Source organism: Scyliorhinus canicula, chromosome 9, assembly GCF_902713615.1.
Source record: "Scyliorhinus canicula chromosome 9, sScyCan1.1, whole genome shotgun sequence".
In the NCBI taxonomy this organism is placed as follows: Eukaryota; Metazoa; Chordata; class Chondrichthyes; order Carcharhiniformes; family Scyliorhinidae; genus Scyliorhinus; species Scyliorhinus canicula.
In genome coordinates this window covers 169,434,444-169,455,791 of record NC_052154.1, presented here as the reverse complement: position 1 = coordinate 169,455,791, position 21,348 = coordinate 169,434,444, and the positions used below count along the sequence as shown (strand labels likewise).

The 21,348-nt window shown below is 50.9% G+C and overlaps 1 protein-coding gene across 2 annotated transcripts in view; it reads right to left on the bottom strand.

Moving 5' to 3' along the window:
* LOC119971893 (switch-associated protein 70-like) overlaps window positions 1-19,896 on the bottom strand; it is a 251,970-nt gene extending 232,074 nt beyond the window's left edge. Inside the window, exon 1 of one of the 2 annotated variants that reach the window (XM_038808175.1) lies at window positions 19,466-19,896. In XM_038808175.1, the coding sequence (XP_038664103.1) occupies window positions 19,466-19,561 (96 nt within the window). In that variant the 5' untranslated portion in view covers window positions 19,562-19,896. The remainder of the gene's footprint in view (window positions 1-19,465) is intronic. The other variant, XM_038808174.1, reaches the window with a different exon arrangement.
* Window positions 19,897-21,348: the final 1,452 nt, after the last annotated feature.

Sequence of the window (21,348 nt, the reverse complement as noted above, 5' to 3'; positions counted from 1 at the left end):
ATTGCCACGCTAGAAAAAAAAGAATTCAATACTCTTAATTTGTTTTTTAAAAGTCATAAGCCTCTCCCTTAACTACTCCCTTTGGCCCTCAATTGTTCACCATTCACATTAATGACCTGGAGGAAATAATAGAATGTCAGGTTTCCAAATTTGCCGATGATACAAAAGTAGGGTGGCAGGGCATGTTCTAATGAGGATATTGTGATTCTGCAACAGGATATAGATAGATTGCGTTACTGCGCAAAAACCTAGCAAATAGAGTTTAATGTGGGGAAGTGTGAGGTCATGCACTTAAGTAGGAGAAATCAAAAGGCAGATTGTCTTGTTATGATCTTGGTGTAGCATAAGCTGCTTCCTTGATGTTTACTCTGACAAAGGAAGGTTCAGACGTGGAGATAACTTCCTCACGTTTATTGAACTATTTACAATTCTCCTACTCGGGTTCGCCACTACTGTTATTCCTTCTATAGCTACTCAGACTGACAAACTAGTCTGCTACAATCTACGTGGTGGGTGTGATATTGAATCAACTCTGTGTCTGTACTCACTGAGTGTCTCCACTGGAAAGAGGAAGATCAAGTGTGCTGTGTCCTTTATGTATGGGTTGGTGTAATGCCCAACTGTGGTAGTGTCACCTCTGTGTGTATCGTGAATGCCCATTGGTCGTGTCCCATCTTACTGACCTATTGGTTGAGTGTGTGTGTCATGTCTCTGGTGCTCCCTCTAGTGTCTAGCTAGTCTACGTGTACTTACATTAACCCTTGTGTGTCTACAGTGATGCATATCACCACATCCCCCTTTTTTTGTGTTACATATTTTCTGCACACTTAAAGAAAATTGAATTTAAAAAACAGGTCGATAAGCGATGCTCTGTACAAGTTATGAGAACAGTCATTAAACAATAAGTCCAACTCATATGGCTGAGTCCAAATCCTATCAATTATCATGGTCAAATGACTTTCTTGTTGGGTTGGTGAGTTGGTGATTTTGATGGTGGCATGTCCTTGTGAATGTCATCCGTGTCCCTGTGCATAAGGAACCAAGAAGTGGTCATATCACTTTGTTGTCTGATTTGGAGTCTTTGTTTCTTCCGATGCTTGTGATAGCGACGTTGGATGGCGTCTGTCCCGAAAGCCAGGTTGCCAGTTGGTAGTGCAGCACACGTGAAGTAGAAAGATGCATCGTCCTGCCATGGTATGTCATTGTACTGAGCTGAGCAGTAACAGTGTCCCTCATGGGCAGAGTTGTACCATGTAGTACCAGTCATAGTTCCATTGGTGTAGTCTTTGTCGTGCTTGCTGTCAACGACGTTGCCTTTGGTACGCGCCGCGTCGTTGTCTTTGATATGGTTTTCATAGTTGTGATGTTGTGTTGGATGGTTCTGTTGTCGTGTTCGCTGCGCTGAAGGACCACACTGTGGATAATAAGAGTCCTTCACACAGTTACTCATGTCAGCGTGCTTTGTGGCATCTGCTGTTTCCCTGAGCGGCCGTCACTGAGACCGCGGCGCTCCCCGTCTGGAGTCATTGCAGGTTCACTGGAGTCGGCTGAGAGTTCTTGATGCTGCATGTCAGGTGTCAAAACATTCAGGAATGCATTTGCTTGTGGAGAGGCTCGGGCGAATGAGGTTTGAAGTAACATGGTGTCACCGAAGTCACCAGTAGTCTCACTGTGATCGTCGAGTGCCTCTGTACACACTAGCTGAGATCTGTCACATTGCACATCTTGTATGGGAAGTGGGATGGCGTCTTCACTTGTCTCACATACAGTGGGTAGAGCCTCAGTAGCTTCTTGTTGTTCACTTGGGCTGGGTCGACTATCAGAGGCTTCTTCTTGTGGCTCAAACAATCTGGGTGGACTGTCATAGTCGCTTTGCTGTTCACTGGAGTGTGGTAGACTGTCATAGTAGTCTTGCTGTTCACTGGAGCGTGGTAGACTGTCATAGTAGTTTGCTGTTCACTGGAGCGAGGTAGACTGTCATAGTCTTCCTGTTATTCACTTGAGCGTGGCAGACCTGCATCGTCTGCTGCTGGTTGCTCAGAGGAGGTTGCTAGATCCTCATGGTCTTGTTCATGCAAGGACTGCGCTTTGGAGTCTTGCGTAGCTTCTATCATGGAGGCTGTCCACGAGCTCGCTGTGGAGGCTTGTGTCACTTGAGTGACTTCTTGTGTGGAGACGTGCAGTTGTCACGCTGTTGAGTCTTTCATCGCTTCCTGTGTAGAGGCTGGGACGCTTTGTGGTGTGTGGACCACTCTCTGTGTGAAGTCGGGGACCCTTAGTGGTGCGTGGACTACTCTCTGTGTGGCAGCAGGCCGCTCTCTGTGGGCTTGTACTGCTCTCTGTTTCTTGGTGTCAGGCCGCAGCATAATCCTGCACTCACGAGTCGGGATGTCATATATGCTGGGCTGAAGATCCTCAAATCCGAAAAACACATCCGTGTCTGTGTCGGAGTTGGTACTGGGATGACCATTTCAAATGATGAAACCTTTGTCCGAGTCGTTGTCTTCTTGGACCATATCGTCACTTTTTGTGTCGGAGCCGGCATTGGACTTGCGACGTCCAGAGAAGAAATAAATGTCGGTGTCGTAGTATTCAAGGACTGTATCATCTCTTTGGGTGGTGCTAACTGCTTGTTGCAGGGTTCTGCGGAGGTTACTTTCAGTTACTGGTTGAATTTCAGGCATTGTGCTGTCGTTCCAGGTGAAAGAATCTTGTTTTAGGGCTTTTAAAAAATTTTCCCGTGTTTTGGGACATTTCCCCTTTAAGTGGGCGTGGTCTGGGGCCTCTGATGTCACAAAGCATGTGACGTAGGTCGTAGGAAGCGATTGGGCATGCTCAGATCACTGTTCCATACTTGAGGCCTTTTTCTCCACTGTGCATGTGCAGCACCTTTACCAAGATGGCTGCAATTCAAAACTGCAGTTTCTGCTGCAAGCCTACCTCGTGGTGAGTTTTGGTGCTTCTTTTACCTTTTTTCTCTTGTATTCTCCTCGCATAATTCTTGGAATTTGTCCAGGACTGCCTGGAAATCACTCTTGTTTTGCCCCTTTGAGTATTTGAAGGTCTGGAAGATTTCAGCTGTTTCTGGACCCGCGATGGTAAGTAGAAGCTTTATTTTCTCTGCATCCGCCACACCATCTAGGTCGGATGCTACCAGGTAGATCTCGAATCTCTGCCTGAACCAATGCCAGTTTTCACTGAGATTGCCTCGGTACCTGAGCTGCTGCGGAACCGGAATCCCGAACATCGTGTTGCCTGGCTGTAGTTGCTGAGTTGTAATATATGGATTTAAACAGGTCACTTCTGTGTACCATGTCTTGTTATGCTCTTGGCGTAGCATAAGCGGCTTCCTTGATGTGCACTCTGACAAAGGAAGGTTCAGACGTGGAGATAACTTCAACACGTTTATTAAACTATTTACAATTCTCCTACTCGGGTTTGCCACTACTGTTAATCCTTCTGTAGCTACTCAGACCTGCCAACTAGTCTGCTACAATCCACGTGGTGGGTGTGATATTGAATCAACTCTGTGTCTGTACTCACTGAGTGCCTCCACTGGAAAGAGGAAGATCATGTGTGCTGTGTCCTTTATATATGGGTTGGTGTAATGCCCCCCTGTGGTAGTGTCACCTCTGTGTGTATCGTGAATGCCCATTGGTCGTGTCCTATCTTACTGACCTATTGGTTGAGTGTCTGTGTGTCATGTCTCTGGTGCTCCCTCTAGTGTCTAGCTAGTCTACGTGTACTTACATTAACCCCTTGTGTGTCTACAGTGATGCATATCACCACACAGATTATCATCTAAATGGAAAGAGACTGCGGGCGAGTGAAGTACAGAGGGATCTAGGTGTTCTGGTGCATGAATCATAAAAAGCTAGCACGCAAGTGCAACAAATAAGAAGGCAAACTCCCTTTTGGCCTTTTTTGCAAGGGGGTTAGAGTATAAAATTAGGAAGGTTTTGTTGCAATTGTACAAGGCCTCACCTAGAATACTGTGTATAGTTTTGGTCCTCTTACCCAAAAAGGATACAGCAACATTAGAAGCAGTCTAAAGGAGATTAACCAGGCTAATTCATAAATTCATAAATGTAGGAGCATAATTAGGCCATTTGGCCCATGGTGTCTGCTCCACCATTCGATCATGGCTGATCTCATCCTGGCCTTAACTCCACCATCCGGCCCGTTCTCCATAACCCTTCAACCAATTAAAAATCTGTCTAACTCCTCCTTAAATTTACTCACTGTCGCAGCATCCACCACACTCTGGGGTACCAAATTCCACAGATTCCCAACCCTTTGGGAGAAGTAGTTTCTTTTCATCTGTTTTAAATTTGCCACCTCTTATCCTAAGATTATGACTTCTTGTTTTAGAATGCCGCACAAGGGGAAGCATCCACTCCACGTCTACTTTATCCATACCGTTTACCATCTTGTATACCTCAATTAGATCTCTCCTCATTCTTCTAAACTCTAGAGAATATGGGCCTAATCTGTTCAATCTCTCTTCATACGACAAACCCCTCATCTCTGGAATCAACCTAGTGAACCTCCTCTGAACTGCCTCCAATGCCACTACATCTTTCCTCAAATAAGGGGACCAAAACTATGAACAATGCTCCAGGTGTGGTCTCACCAATGCTTTGTATAGATGCAGAAACACTTCCTTACCTTTATATTCCTGGGATAAGAGGATTGCCCTTTCAAGAGAGACTAAATAGTCTCTGTCTGTATTCCTCGGAGTTTAGAAGAGTGAGAGGTGACCTTATTCAAACATGAGATCCTGAGGGGGCTTGACAGGGTAGCTGGTGAGATGTTTTCAGTAGTGGGAAAGTCTCAAACAAGATAGCCACAAGATAAAGGGGGCCAGTCATTTAGAACCCAAATGCGTAGAAATTGCTCACAGAGGGTGGTGGATCTGTTTTCCCGGAAGGTGCCGGATACAGGATCATTAGGAGTATTTAAAGCGGAGATGGATAAGTATTTGATAGATCGAGGAATAAAAGGCTATGGGGAAATGGCACAGAAAAGGAGTTGAGGCCGGCGTGATCATACTGAATGGCGGGACAGCTTTGAAGGGCCTGGTGGCCTATTCCTTGTGTTTCTTATGTTCTTTGGTAATAAAACATTCCCTGGTCCAACAACCCCCTACAAAAAGCAAGAATTCCTAACTTCTCTCCTCACTGTGACCACTTTAAATTGAACAGGTTTGTTTTGAATCACTAGCTTTCTGGAGCACAGCTCCTTCCTCAGGCGAAGAGGTGAAGAGGGATTCCTTCACCCGAGGAAAGAGCAGTGCTCCGAAAGCTAGTGTTTGAAACAAACCTGTTGGACTTTAACCTGGTGTTGGACTTTAACCTGGTGTTGGAAGACTTCTTACTGTGCTCACCTCAGTCCAACGTCGGCATCTCCACATCACTTTAAATCAATCAGCCAACAATACTGACACCCCAAACATAGAAAATAACGTTATTGTTCACCCCATCAAAAAGATTCATAAATATGTTTTTAAAAATCAAATTTACCACCTCAAAAGTTTTGCCTTCACAAAACACTGACCTTAGTTCTCCTATTACCACATTCTGCCATTTTACCTCTATGCCACACTTGGCATCCTCTATAGTCCTTAAAACTGCCATTAACACTTCCTTTGTCTTGTGTTCTAACCATCTGTGTAATCTTACCCAGCTCACACCTTTCACATTTTGCATGAATGCCACCATCCCCTCACAGACCGTATGAAATCCAGCAATTTCTCCCTCTCCTTAGCTCTGAAGAACTTATACGAACTCGAAATGTTCAATGTGTTTCTCTCTCCAAGACGCTCCCAGACCTGCTAAGTTTATCCAGCATTTTCTGTTTTCATTTCAAATCGCCCCTCAGTAGTTTCAGCTCCAGCGAAAATAGTTCCAGAATATCAAGACTCTCCTCCTAACCATAATCTCTTAACCTGACATCAAGTTAGAGAATCAACACTCTTATGATTTCATGGCCATTTGTGCAATTGGCTGTTCAAATTAACAAAATGTCCTAAAGAATTGCTTTGTATGATTATTTTATGCTCTATTTCCCAATTTATAAGGTTTGTTTCACCTTTTTAATAGCCTTGAGACTTACACTCAGTGATGATGGCTGGATTCTCTGATTGTGCGGCTATGTCCTCACGCCGGTGCGGGAAAATTCAGCGCAAAATGGCCACCGATCCTCCGTGTAGCTGGGGGCTAGCATGCCGGCAGTGTAGAGCACCCGGCTCTAGCTGCCGATATGGCCCAGAGAATTGCCGGGCCACGGCCTGCATAATAGTGCCCCCCCACTTTGGTCAGCCCGTGAGCCCCAGACCACCCCCCAACAGTGCCCCCAGCCCCTGATAAAGTCCCCACTGCCCGCGGATCAGCCCTCCCACCACTATGGCAGCGCTGGACCGAGTCCGCAGCCACACCACCCTCCTCCAATGTCCCTCTACCTGATCACACCACCCTCTTCCAATGTCCCTCCGCCTGACCACATCACCCTCCTCCAATGTACCTCCGCCTGACCACACCACCCTCCTCCAATGTCCCTCCGTCTGACCACACTACCCTCCTCCAATGTCCCTCCGTCTGACCACACTACCCTCCTCCAATGTGTCTCCACCTGACCACACCACCCTCCTCCAATGTCCCTCCGCCTGACCACACCACCCTTTTCCAATGTACCTCCGCCTGACCACACCACCCTTTTCCAATGTACCTCCGCCTGACCACACCACCCTTTTCCAATGTACCTCCGCCTGACCACACTACCCTCCTCCAATGTCCCTCCGCCTGACCACACCACCTTCCTCCCAATGCCTTTCTGTCTGACCACACCATCCTCCCCACCCAAGGACTATGCTGATTTGAGGGGTTTTTCCTTCTCTATCCAGATGTTACCAGAGAATTGCCTAGAATTGTTTCTCTTCCTGCTCCCACACGGTTACCTCTGGTGTCTGACAAATACTTAGTGGTATCAAAGTGTCAGTTTGCACATGGACACTGACAACACCCAGTCCTCACCACCACCAGGTGCTTTTAACTGCCGTGGGGCTCACACTTATAGGGCGATAAAAATCCTGACGTATCCCACAGCCCCAGACTTTTGAAGAACTGGTGACCCTGGTTGCACAGCATAACCCCAGGCTGTCAGTCATCATGCAGAGATACCGTTTTAACACAGGGAGAGGACCTCAGGAGAGTCCGGGACAGAGTACCTAATACAGTTGAGAAAACTAGCTGAGTTTTATGAGTATGGGACTTCATTCTCGGAGATGCTACGAGACCGCCTAGTCCGTGGCGTCAATAATATGGCAACCCAAAGGAACCTTTTGCCAGACAATCTTTAGACCTACAGCAGACCATGCAGATTTCGCTATCAAGGGAAGAGCGCTGAAAAGAGGGTGCAGGAACTCTAGGGTGTGGAGGTGAACACTGTTGGGATGCGTACCCTCCGGCATTCTGGCCACCCCATCTAGATGGAAAACCCACCCTGGGCAAATAGTCCCAAGGGCCTGGTCTGACAGTCCAAGACCAAGGCAACCAGGCATGATTCCTCCCTGAAGCCAGTACAACGGGAGCCCAGGCGATGCAGGATGTGCAGACGTAGAAACCGCAGGAACACAAATCTCAAAGTAACTAGCAGTCCACGGCTTCCGGCGTGCACCATGGAGTAAGTGGTCACACAAAAGGCAGCTCCTGCCCAAAGTTACAGAAAAGAGCTCTTTTTTAAGCAATACGGGGTGGAATTTTGATGAAAAGGCGTAGGTGAATGTTGGAGGAGTACTTTCCCCAGGAATGGTATGTTTCTTGGTTACCAGACCCGGAGAAACAGTGAAAGATTTGGCTGAAGCTACAGCAGAGACAAAAGCCTCTTCCAGCATGCAGGCGGGGGAAGGGCGAGCTTAAAGGCCTCAAGCTGACTTGAGGGCCTTTATTAAAGCTGAATTCTAGCAGCAGAGGGAACAACTGTGAAAAGATCTCACCAAGGCCATTGAAGAAGTGGTGACGGCTGACTTCCGGTGACGGCTGGCGGGAGGCAGCCGCGTGTAGGAGGGCTCCCGTTCGGGAACGGCATTGTCGGGGATTGCCGCCCGGTCCTAGGGGCAGCGAAGGCGGTGAAGGCCAGGAGAAAGTACAGGGAAGGGATATGTAGAGGTCCAGTAAGAAAACGGCTGTGAAAACAGCTGAAAGTTCGTCGGGGAGTGGAAAGGTCACCAAGGAAAATGGAGGCTGGAGCATCGGGGAGGCCGCATTGCTTACGGCTGAAGAAATAACTAAGGTAATGGCTGCGGAATTCGAAAGGCAGTTTACAAAATACATGGAGATAATGAGGAAGGAGATGAGGGAGGTTTTGAGTGTGCTGGTGGAGGAGGTGATTTCCCCGGTGACGACGGCGGTGGCGAGCGCAGTGGCGGAGGTGCGGGAGCAAGGGGAGGCACTGAAGGAAGTGGAGGAGACATTATTGCAGCACGGTGATCAACTTACCTCGATGGGGAAGGAGATGCGGAAGGTGATAGAGATTAACAAGGAGTTTTACAAGAGGTTGTGGGAGGGGGGGGTTTACAACTCTTGGGTGTCATGTACGGCACTCTTTCAGAGGTTGGGCGGCGTTGAGTTTGTGGGGGGGGGGGGGGGGGGGGGGGGGGGGGGGGAGTGGACTCTATGGTGACCATGGGCGGTCCGGGACTCCTTTTTTCTTTTCTCCTTTGCTTTTTGTTTCCACCGTGGGAGGGTTTGTTTTATTGGATGCACATATTGACAGGTGGGCCGTTGTTTGGGGTGGTGGGAGGATGGGATCGTTGTTATTGTTAAGGGGATTGATTTTGTATTTGTTACCGTTTACTGTTTGGGGGTGGGGTGTAAATTTTGGAGGAAAATGTGAAAATGGAGAATAAAAACATTTATTTTTTTAAAACTAGCAGCTCCACCGCCCCAACAGAGTTAGGCACCAGCCCAGGCCGGTACTTTCCACATTGACCACCAGGATGAGGATTGTATGCAGTTAAATTGCATCACGGCACCCACAGTGGCCCCCATCCAGATCACCTTGAGTCAACGATCACCCGTTAGAGATGGAACTTGATACAGATCCTGCAGTTTCAATCATTGGGCTGCAGACGATCGATAGCATAAAATCTGGGATTCAACAATTGAACGTGCAAGACACGGAGGCGAGGTTGGCAACTTATACGGGTGAGCCACTCGCAATTGCAGAGACCACGATAACCCCAGTACTTTACAGGCAACAGTCGGGAAGACTCCCGCTAATCGTAGTGAATGGACACGGCCCCAGCCTGTTAGCCTGCGCGACCGGTTGCAGACTCTCAACCTGAACTGGCAACAAATATTCCAGATGGGGACTGGAGGCCTCTCCGTGGTGCTGGGGAAGTACCCCGAGGCTTTCCAGCCAGGATTAGCAAAAACTGAGGGAGCCATGGCAAAGATTCTGGGGGACCCAGATGTGCAGCCAAAATATTTCAGGGCCGTCCTGGTCTCCCAGGCGCGAATAGAAAAGGTCGACACTGAGTTAAGCCGGCTAGATTATCCGGCCGGTACGGTTCGCCGATGCCAATGATTCCCGTGCTTAAACCGCACAAGACAGTGAGACTCTGCGATGACTACAAGCTGACGGTGAATAGAGTTTCCAGGTTGGATAGATACCCAAAGCCCCACATCGAAGATTTATATGCCAAGCTATCAGGCGGTCATTCATTCACAAAACTAGACATGAGCCATGCATATCTCCAGCTTGAATTGGACCCCACATCCCAGAAATATATCACTATCAATATCCATAGGGGCCTTTATGAATATTCCAGGCTGCCGTCATGGAAAATATACTGCGCGAATTGCCGCATGTGGAGGTTTACCTCAACGACAACTTGATCACTGGAACATTGGATCAGGGGCACCCGAGCAATTTGGATGTGGTTCTATGCCGCTTCTCGGAGACGAGCGTTTGCCTACAACACGAAGGAGGTAATTTATCTGGGTTACCGTGTGGACCGGGATGGTTTGCACCCTGTCGCGGAAACAGTGCGGGCTATCGAGCAAGACCTTACACCTGCAAACATGACCGAACTGCGTTCCTTCCTAGGGTTAGTAAACGATGGAAATTCATCCCCAGTGTCACACCTATGTTGCCCCCCCCCCCCCCCCCCCCCACCAGCTACACCGCTTGCTAAAAAAAATCAGGTCTGGGCGTGGTAAGCGCAACAGGAAGAAGCATTTGCTAAAGTTAAGAAGCAGTTGACCTCATCAGGTTTTCTCACGCATTACAACCCCACTAAACTGATTATGGTCACATGTGACACCTCGCCGTACGGCATTGGAGCTGTTTGGTCCCATCGCATGGACAATGTTGGTGAGCAGCTGATCGCTTTTGCCTCCAGGACATTGGCCTGGCAAAACGCAACTATGCACAGATCGAAAGAGAGGGGTTGGCCGTCATGTTTGCCATTAAAAGGCACTGCATAGGGTCAACTCCACCTCCACGTGCGCAAGGCTCAGCCTGACGCAACTAAAAGTGGTACATAGAGCCCACTTAACAAGAACCCGTATGAGTAGGTTCTTCCCGGAGGTGGAAGACAGATGTGAACGGTGCCAAAGAGGCCCGGCCAACCACGCCCACATGTTCTGGTCCTGCCCCAGACTCGTGGAGTACTGGACAGCCTTCTTCGAGGTAATGTCCAAAGTGGTGGGAGTGAGGGTGGAGCCATGCCCGATAGTGGCGGTCTTCGGGGTTTCAGAACAGCCAGATCTATTCCTGGGGAGGAGGGCGGATGCCCTTGCCTTTGCCTCCCTGATCGCCCGCCGTAGAATCCTGTTTGGCTGGCGGTCAGCAGCACCGCCCAGAGCTGCGGACTGGCTGTCCGACCTCTCGGAATCTCTCCAAATGGAGAAAATCAAATTTGCCATCCGAGGGTCGGACGACGGCTTCCACAGAACGTGGGAGCCATTCATGCAACTGTTCCGGGACCTATTTGTGGCCAATGTACAAGAGGAAGAATAGTCGGGGGAAGGTAGCGGGAGGGGGGGGGGGGCTACAGGTTCGTTACGGGGGTTCGATGGCTAGCTAAGGCCCAAAACCAAGCTAAATAAACATGTTGAGGGGGGGAGGGGGAGGAGGGGGGGGGGGGGGCGCAGTTACTACTACGAAGATGCTTACCTGTAAATATGTATGTTAATTTTTGCGTGTTTGTTTTTGTTTGGTTTTTTTTCTCTCTCCTAACAATTTGTAATTTGTTCAATATAAAATACGAAAACTGAATAAAAACATTTATAAAAAAAAAAATGTTTGCCATTAAAATGTTCCACAAGTACGTGTATGACCGTCAGTTCATGATCCTTACAGACTACAAGCTGCCATTGGGACTTTTTAAAGATGCCAAAGCAATTCCGCCCATTGCTGCCGCTAGAATTCAGAGATGGGCCCTCCTACTGGCAGCATACGGATACTCGTTCAAGCATTGCCAGATACCCAAATCGCAAATGCGGATGCGTTAAGCAGACTGCTATTGCTGATGTGTCCTCCGTCTCCTCCTTGGTCCGTGAAGGGGCGGCCACTCTAAACTTTATGGACATGTTGCCGGTTACGTTGTCCCAGATACGAGAATGGACGCAGGCAGTCCGATACAGTCCAAAGTCCACCACATAGACCTACACAGGGGCCAGCATCGAAGATTACCCGAGGAACTACAGGCATTTTTAACCAAACTGTCCATGTTCAGTGTTGAAGACGATATCCTGCGGTGGGGAACAGGCGTCATGGTTCCAAGCAAGAGCCAGGCCTCCTTCTTGCGGGACTTGCATAACGGACACCCAGGGGTGTCAAAAACAAAAATGCTCACAATCAGCTATGTTTGGTGGTCAGGCCTGGATGCAGAGATAGAAAGGATGATCCAGCAGTGCAAGGTTTGTCAGGAATAGCAGAAGCTTTCACCAGCCACACCGCTCCACCCTTGTGGGTGGCTGAGTGCCCTTGGGTGTGGCTCCATGCTGATTTTGCTGGTCCTTTCCTAGGATCGATGTTCTTGATTATAGTAGATGCCCATTTCAAATGGCTTGACGTCCATAAGACGGTGTTGACTTCTACGAGAGCAACCATTGAAAAATTACGCCTCTCATTCAGCACTCACGGCATTTCAGGAGGTGTTGGTCAATGGCACCCTTTACCAGCAAGGACTTCACGGGATCTATGATGGAAAACGGGGTGCAGCATATCCATATGGCCCCGTATCACCTGTCTCCAATCAGCTAGCGGAAAGGGAGGTGCAAACATTTGAAATTAAATTAAATGAAAATCCCTTATTGTCACAAGTAGGCTTCAAATGAAGTTACTGTGAAAAGCCCCTAGTCGCCACATGCCGGCGCCTGTTCGGGGAGGCTGGTACGGGAATTGAACCATGCTGCTGGCCTGCCTTGGTCTGCTTTAAAAGCCAGCTGTTTAGCCCAGTGTGCTAAACCAGCCCCTTAATTTAAAAGGGGGCTGAGAAAGGATTGGACACTTGGCTGGCCAGATTCCTGTTCTGTTAGCGAACCACACCACATGCCGTAATCGGGGTAGCACTGGCGGAATTATTGATGGGCCGGTGACTACGAATCCGTCTTACTTTCCCGCCGATATCTGCCTCAGCCAAGAAGCAGATGGCCACATGTGGACAGACCGTATGTACCAGGTGACGCAGTCTATATTTGGAACTTCGCAGGCGGCACCCAGTGGATCTCAGGAACGGTCCTTCCTCACATCTGGCTGGTACCAAACCTAGTTCAAGTTCAAGGTCGCATCATGGAAAAACACGTCGGTCATATCAGAAACAGGAGGCCGTTAGTGCACAGAGCTCCTCAGGAGCAGCCAATTACTGTCCAACCTACTCCAAACACTTTAAGACTCGAGAGCGCTGTCCCAAGGGTGACAGGATACAAAGATGCGTGAGGTCATTGGTACGGATTCCCACGTGGAGCCCCAGGTGTTGGAGATCCCTGGCGGACACGCCGTTCAGCAGCCACCAACGGTACCTCCACCACAGGGTCCGGTGTGGAAACGATGTTCACGTTCCAGGTGGAGGGATGTAATAACCCGCCAAGCACTATGGGGGAGAAGCAAATAGCCTCCTTGTGAGGCCCGTTGAGTACGAGCTCCCCTGCTGAGGGGTAGTGAGCCCACCGACACTCTAATAACCTGTAAGATAAAAGTAGACCATGTTTGGAACCAACACCTCGTAGCCAGCTGGGATCTGGAGATTATTGTACATACTATAACTTCGTAATAAAATTACTTTCTCTTGCCCACTTGTCTCGGCCTCATCTGTGGTCACTATAGAAAGTTACAATGGATATTGCACCAATGGGCAGAAACACACAGGGTCCAAGAAAAGCACCAACTTTCAAGGTATTCCTTCATTCAGCATGAAAATTAATCATGCCAAGCCATCCAGCATAACATGTTTAATAAGTTGCAATCACGGAACATTTAATTTGTTAATGTGACTTTCACAGATCCGTTCTAAAAAGCACGGAAACTACAGCGTAAGTTTCAAGTCAGGATAAATATATAACCAGCATAATTGCAGGAAATTTGCATTTCTTTAGCTTGTGGGCAGAGACACTATAATGAGCGGAGATGTATTCAGCCACAGGGTTGGCGAGGTGAGAGTAAAAGAATGAGAATATTGAGCCACAGCTGACTAATGCATTTGAGTCCACCTTTCCTCAACATATTAAGCTGTGTATTTACTTTGCTTCCTGATTGCACACATCTCTCGGTGCAATACACAGGAGTTCCACTCGAAGAAGCAGTTTCACCACAGCCCAAGGTTCTCAGTGCCTTGGCAGCAATTAAATGCATGAGACAACAAACACACATACCCTACATAATACAGTAAATATCTGGCAGTTCACCATCTATGAATACATCTCAAAACAGGGCACCACCCAAAAAGACAAAAGGTCTTAACCAGATAGACCAGAAATTAAGCCCGTTATTCCCAGCCCAAAACAGATTTTATAAACCCTCTATAAAGTTTAAATAAATCTGTTAATCAGCTACTTTTTTACAAAAAGAATCACACGAGTGAATGAACTTTGAAAATAACTTCAAAGTATAACATTTTTCCCATTTAGTTCCTTCAAAAGGCAAATTATGTTTTAGCTTTCACCAAACACAATCCCTCAAACATTTATGCAATTGTTTAAAAATCTTAGCCACGTTGATTTCAAATCCCTTTTCTGATGTTAGATACCAAGTTCTACAGCCTTGGTGGGAAATGGAACTGGTGTTTACGGCTAACATTAAGCAGTGTCTTGCAGCAGCTGACAGTTCTTTTCCCAGAGAGAGCAGGAATTGGTGTCACTCAACACGAAACAGTCCAGTATAGCCTTCTCGCCTAGGCACAGCCCATCATGATACAGCACAGCCCACTACAACCCGCTCAGCCCACCCTAGCCCATCGCCATACAGCACAGCCCACTACAACCCGCTCAGCCCACCCTAGCTCATCACAGCTCACAGCCAACCCCAACCCATCACAGCTCACAGCCCACCTCAACCCATCACAGCCCACCCCAACCCATCACAGCTCACAGCCCACCTCAACCCATCACAGACAACCCCAACCCATCACAGCTCACAGCCCACCTCAACCCATCACAGCTCACAGCCCACCTCAACCCATCACAGCTCACCCCAACCCATCACAGCTCACTGCCCCCCTCAACCCATCACAGCTCACAGCCCACCTCAACCCATCACAGCTCACCCCAACCCATCACAGCTCACAGCCCCCCTCAACCCATCACAGACAACCCCAACCCATCACAGCTCACAGCCCACCTCAACCCATCACAGCTCACAGCCCACCTCAACCCATCACAGCCTGCCCTGCCTATCACAGCTCACAGCCCACCTCAACCCATCACAGCCAACCCCAACCCATCACAGCTCACAGCCCACCTCAACCCATCACAGCTCACAGCCCACCTCAACCCATCATAGCCCACCCCAACCCATCACAGCCCACCCCATCACAGCCCACCCCAACCCATCACAGCTCACAGCCCACCTCAACCCACCACAGCTCACAGCCCACCTCAACCCATCACAGCTCACAGCCCACCTCAACCCATCACAGCCTGCCCTGCCTATCACAGCTCACCTCAACCCATCACAGCTCACAGCCCACCCCAACCCATCACAGCTCACAGCCCACCTCAACCCATCACAGCTCACAGCCCACCCCAACCCATCACAGCTCACAGCCCACCCCAACCCATCACAGCTCACAGCCCACCTCAACCCATCACAGCCCACCCCAACCCATCACAGCCCACCCCAACCCATCACAGCTCACAGCCCACCTCAACCCATCAGAGCTCACAGCCCACCTCAACCCATCACAGCTCACAGCCCACCCCAACCCATCACAGCTCACAGCCCACCTCAACCCATCACAGCTCACAGCCCACCTCAACCCATCACAGCTCACAGCCCACCCCAACCCATCACAGCTCACAGCCCACCCCAACCCATCACAGCTCACAGCCCACCTCAACCCATCACAGCTCACAGCCCACCTCAACCCATCACAGCTCACCCCAACCCATCACAGCCTGCCCTGCCTATCACAGCTCACCTCAACCCACCACAGCTCACAGCCCACCTCAACCCATCACAGCTCACAGCCCACCCCAACCCATCACAGCTCACAGCCCACCTCAACCCATCACAGCTCACAGCCCACCTCAACCCATCACAGCTCACAGCCCACCTCAACCCATCACAGCTCACAGCCCACCCCAACCCATCACAGCTCACAGCCCACCTCAACCCATCACAGCTCACAGCCCACCTCAACCCATCACAGCTCACAGCCCACCCCAACCCATCACAGCCCACCTCAACCCATCACAGCTCACAGCCCACCTCAACCCATCACAGCTCACAGCCCACCTCAACCCATCACAGCTCACAGCCCACCTCAACCCATCACAGCCTGCCCTGCCTATCACAGCTCACCTCAACCCATCACAGCTCACAGCCCACCTCAACCCATCACAGCTCACAGCCCACCTCAACCCATCACAGCTCACAGCCCACCCCAACCCATCACAGCTCACAGCCCACCTCAACCCATCACAGCCCACCCCAACCCATCACAGCTCACAGCCCACCTCAACCCATCAGAGCTCACAGCCCACCTCAACCCATCACAGCTCACAGCCCACCTCAACCCATCACAGCTCACAGCCCACCTCAACCCATCACAGCTCACAGCCCACCCCAACCCATCACAGCCCACCTCAACCCATCACAGCTCACAGCCCACCTCAACCCATCACAGCTCACAGCCCACCTCAACCCATCACAGCTCACAGCCCACCTCAACCCATCACAGCCTGCCCTGCCTATCACAGCTCACCTCAACCCATCACAGCTCACAGCCCACCTCAACCCATCACAGCTCACAGCCCACCTCAACCCATCACAGCTCACAGCCCACCCCAACCCATCACAGCTCACAGCCCACCTCAACCCATCACAGCCCACCCCAACCCATCACAGCTCACAGCCCACCTCAACCCATCAGAGCTCACAGCCCACCTCAACCCATCACAGCCCACCCCAACCCATCACAGCCTGCCCTGCCTATCACAGCTCACAGCCAACCACAACCCATCAGAGCTCACAGCCCACCTCAACCCATCACAGCCAACCCCAACCCATCACAGCCTGCCCTGCCTATCACAGCTCACAGCCCACCCCAACCCATCACAGCCCACCCCAACCCATCAGAGCTCACAGCCCACCCCAACCCATCACAGCCCACCCCAACCCATCACAGCTCACAGCCCACCCCAACCCATCAGAGCTCACAGCCCACCTCAACCCATCACAGCCTGCCCTGCCTATCACAGCATATTCAGTCCAACACAGTTCACGCAACCCATTCCAGCCCATCACAGCCCGCTCCGTCTCCCCCAGCCCATCACAGCACTCTCCGTCTATCCCAGCCCATCACAGCCCGCTCCGTCTACCCCAGCCCATCACAGCACACTCTGTCTAACCCAGCCCATCACAGCACACTCCGTCCATCACAGCCCGCTCCGTCTCCCCCAGCCATCACAGCACACTCCGTCTACCCCAGCCCATCACAGCCCGCTCCGTCTACCCCAGCCCATCACAGCACACTCTGTCTAACCCAGCCCATCACAGCACACTCCGTCTCCCCCAGCCCATCACAGCCCGCCCAGCCCATCCAGCACACTCCGTCTACCCCAGCCCATCCCAGCACACTCCGTCTACCCCAGCCTATCACAGCACACTCCGTCTACGCCAGCCCATCACAGCCCGCTCCGTCTACCCCAGCCCATCACAGCACGCTCCGTCTACCCCAGCCCATCACAGCCCGCTCTGTCTACCCCAGCCCATCACAGCCCGCTCCGTCTCCCCCAGCCCATCACAGCACACTCCGTCTACCCCATCCCATCACAGCCCGCTCCGTCTACCCCAGCCCATCACAGCACACTCTGTCTACCCCAGCCCATCACAGCCCGCTCCGTCTACCCCAGCCCATCACAGCCCGCTCCGTCTACCCCAGCCCATCACAGCACACTCTGTCTACCCCAGCCCATCACAGCCCGCTCTGTCTACCCCAGCCCATCACAGCCCTCTCCGTCTACCCCAGCCCATCCCAGCCCGCTCCGTCTACCCCAGCCCATCCCAGCACGCTCCGTCTACCCCAGCCCATCACAGCACACTCCGTCTACCCCAGCCCATCACAGCACACTCCGTCTACCCCAGCCCATCCCAGCACACTCCGTATCCCCCAGCCCATCCCAGCACACTCCGTCTACCCCAGCCCATCACAGCCCGCTCCGTCTACCCCAGCCCATCACAGCCCGCCCAGCCCATCACAGCCCGCTCCGTCTACCCCAGCCCATCACAGCACACTCCGTCTACCCCAGCCCATCACAGCACACTCCGTCTACCCCAGCCCATCACAGCACGCTCCGTCTACCTCAGCCCATCACAGCCCGCTCCGTCTACCCCAGCCCATCACAGCCCGCTCCGTCTACCCCAGCCCATCACAGCACACTCCGTCTACCGCAGCCCGCCCAGCCCATCACAGCCCGCTCCGTCTACCCCAGCCCATCACAGCCCGCGCTGTCTACTCCAGCCCATCACAGCACTCTCCGTCTACCCCAGCCCATCACAGCCCGCTCAGTCTACCCCAGTCCATCACAGCCCGCCCAGCCCATCACAGCCCGCTCCGTCTACCCCAGCCTATCACAGCCCGCTCCGTCTACCCCAGCCAATCACAGCCCGCTCCGTCTACCCCAACCCATCACAGCCCGCTCCGTCTACCCCAGCCCATCACAGCCCGCTTCGTCTACCCCAGCCCATCACAGCCCACTCCGTCTACCCCAGCCCATCACAGCCCGCTCCGTCTACCCCAGCCCATCACAGCCCGCTCCGTCTACCCCAGCCCATCACAGCCCGCTCCGTCTACCCCAGCCAATCACAGCCCGCTCCGTCTACCCCAGCCCATCACAGCACACTCCGTCTACCCCAGCCCATCACAGCCCGCTCCGTCTACCCCAGCCAATCACAGCCCGCTCCGTCTACCCCAGCCCATCACAGCACACTCCGTCTACCCCAGCCCATCACAGCTCATCCAACCCACCACAGCCCATCATAGCTCACTTAGTCCAATCCAGCTCACTCAAGGCCATTGTAGCTAACCCCAGCACATCACAGCACACCCCTGCGTACTCAACCCATCACAGCCCACCCCAGCTTACTGCAACTCACGCCAGCCCACCCCAGCTCCCTCAACCCACCCCAGCTCCCTCAGCCCACCCCAGCTCCCTCAGCCCACCCCAGCTCCCTCAGCCCACCCCAGCTCCCTCAGCCCACCCCAGCTCCCTCAGCCCACCCCAGCTCCCTCAGCCCACCCCAGCTCACTGCAACTCACGCCAGCCCACCCCAGCTCCCTCAACCCACCCCAGCTCCCTCAGCCCACCCCAGCTCCCTCAGCCCACCCCAGCTCCCTCAGCCCACCCCAGCTCCCCCAGCCCACCCCAGCTCTCTCAGCCCACCCCAGCTCACTGCAACTCACGCCAGCCCACCCCAGCTCTCTCAGCCCACCCCAGCTCATTGCAACTCACGCCAGCCCACCCCAGCTCTCTCAGCCCACCCCAGCTCACTCAGCCCATCACAGCACACCCCAGCCCATCACAGCACACCCCAGCCCATCACAGCACACCCCAGCCCATCACAGCACACCCCAGCCCATCACAGCACACCCCAGCCCATCACAGCACACCCCAGCCCATCACAGCACACCCCAGCCCATCACAGCACACCCCAGCCCATCACAGCACACCCCAGCCCATCACAGTTCCCTCAGTCCCCGCCAGCCCAACACAGCTCACTTAACTGAAAACCTCCAACTTGCCTTAAGTTGTGACTTGGACACTTTTCCACATTTGTCAACATCCAAGGCTGTGAACGCATGCCAGATAACTTTCAAGAGTTCGTCTCGGAGAGCCATCCTTGCGGAGAATCCTCTCTGCTTTCCCAGCCACTGGCCGCTGTGTCCGACCTGGGAACCCACCCCTTCCGCATGTCAGTTACCGGCTCGGCGCAGTTCACATTCCCAGCGAGGGACTCCACCCACCAATAACCATCCACAACACACAAAGAGACTCATTGTAATTCCTTCAGCTGCACCACTGCAGAAAATGTACCGTTTAAATCAAATCGTAAAAAAATAGATTAACACACAAATGTGTGTTGTGCCTGCGCTGTATTCAACTTCAGTAAAGTATGGGAGCTGCTGAAAACCACAAACACAAGGGAATTGTTCAGAGCCAACTTATCAAAGGAGTAAAAGTCTACCAGGAGCTTAGTTTCCGTGTAATGTGTCGGTTTCTGAATTGTTCAAAGTTAGCGCAGAACTTGGCAGCGTTGTAATAAGCTGGAATCATTCCATTTTACAAGTCAGGCACTGACGATCTCTTTCAAAAGTCCATCCCTAACTTTTGTTTAATCATGATGGTATTATCATTGCGGTGGAGCCCCCCGCCCCATCAACTTCCTGGAGGTCACCATTGACCAGAAAGCCAACTAAAGCAACCACATAAATGTTATCGACGCAGCATTTGACCCAGTAGCAAAAATTGGTCATTTTCTAGTTCGCAGGATGTGGGCTGGGACATGGTGTGCCACAGGGGTCAATACTGGGGCCTCAACATATCAATGATTTTGATAAACAGATTGATGGTATTGTGACATTATCATAAATGTAAGAACTGCAAGGGTTAATGAAATGTTTAAATCAACCACTAGAGGGAGCTAGATGTCCGCCTATAAAATACATTGATGCTAAGCCTTGTGGGGGAGAGGTTGAGGAGAAAGCTAGAGAACAGACTGAAGGAAAGATAGTGTGAGTGAGAGCAAATCACAGTTAATATCATAATGTAGACATTAGTAGTAGATCAGTGTAGAGTATATGTTTATTATCAATTGTATTATATAGGAGTCCAACTAAGTAGTGTTAATAAATTTATATCTTTGATCAATTTGATTATTTGTGATCTTTGTGACCACTATGCCAACATTCCTAAAATTAGCAACACAAAGAACACCACATGGTACCAGGAGTAAATTAATTAGTAGTTAGATTAAACCAGTTAGCTTTAAGAAGACTGGAGAAAATAATCATGAGAAAATCTACACAGAAGACAAATCATAAAATGGAGAGTCTAAAAAAGCCTGACTACTTCAGAGCAAACAATAAACTATATCAAAGCTGTTCTTTCTTCAAACAGCAGTTTAAGTTTTCCTATCTGCCTCCACGCGAGAAAATGCTTCCGATCACAGATAAATGGTGCTTCTTATTAAGTTGGCTGGAAGTCACGCATTAAAGCGTTATAAATCCTTAGAATTTGCTGCAGATGAGGATGAAATGAAGTATAACATAGCGCTACAGAAATTATTTTTTTAAATAGTATTTTATTAAGGTATTTGAATTTTTTTAATAACAGTAACGTAAACAATAAGATCAGCATGGTAAAATAAATATCCCCCCCCCAGCCCAATCTTCACACACCTCAACCATACAACAACCCTCCCCCTCTTTGGAATACTGCATCTGCTGACATTTTAATTTTCCCCGAGAAAGTCGACGAACAGCTGCCACCTCCAGGAGAACGCTAACATTGACCCTCTTAAGGCAAACTTTATTTTCTCGGGACTGAGAAACCCAGCCATGTTACTAACCCAGGTCTCTACACTCGGGGGCTTCGAGTCCCTCCACATTAACAAGATCCATCTCTG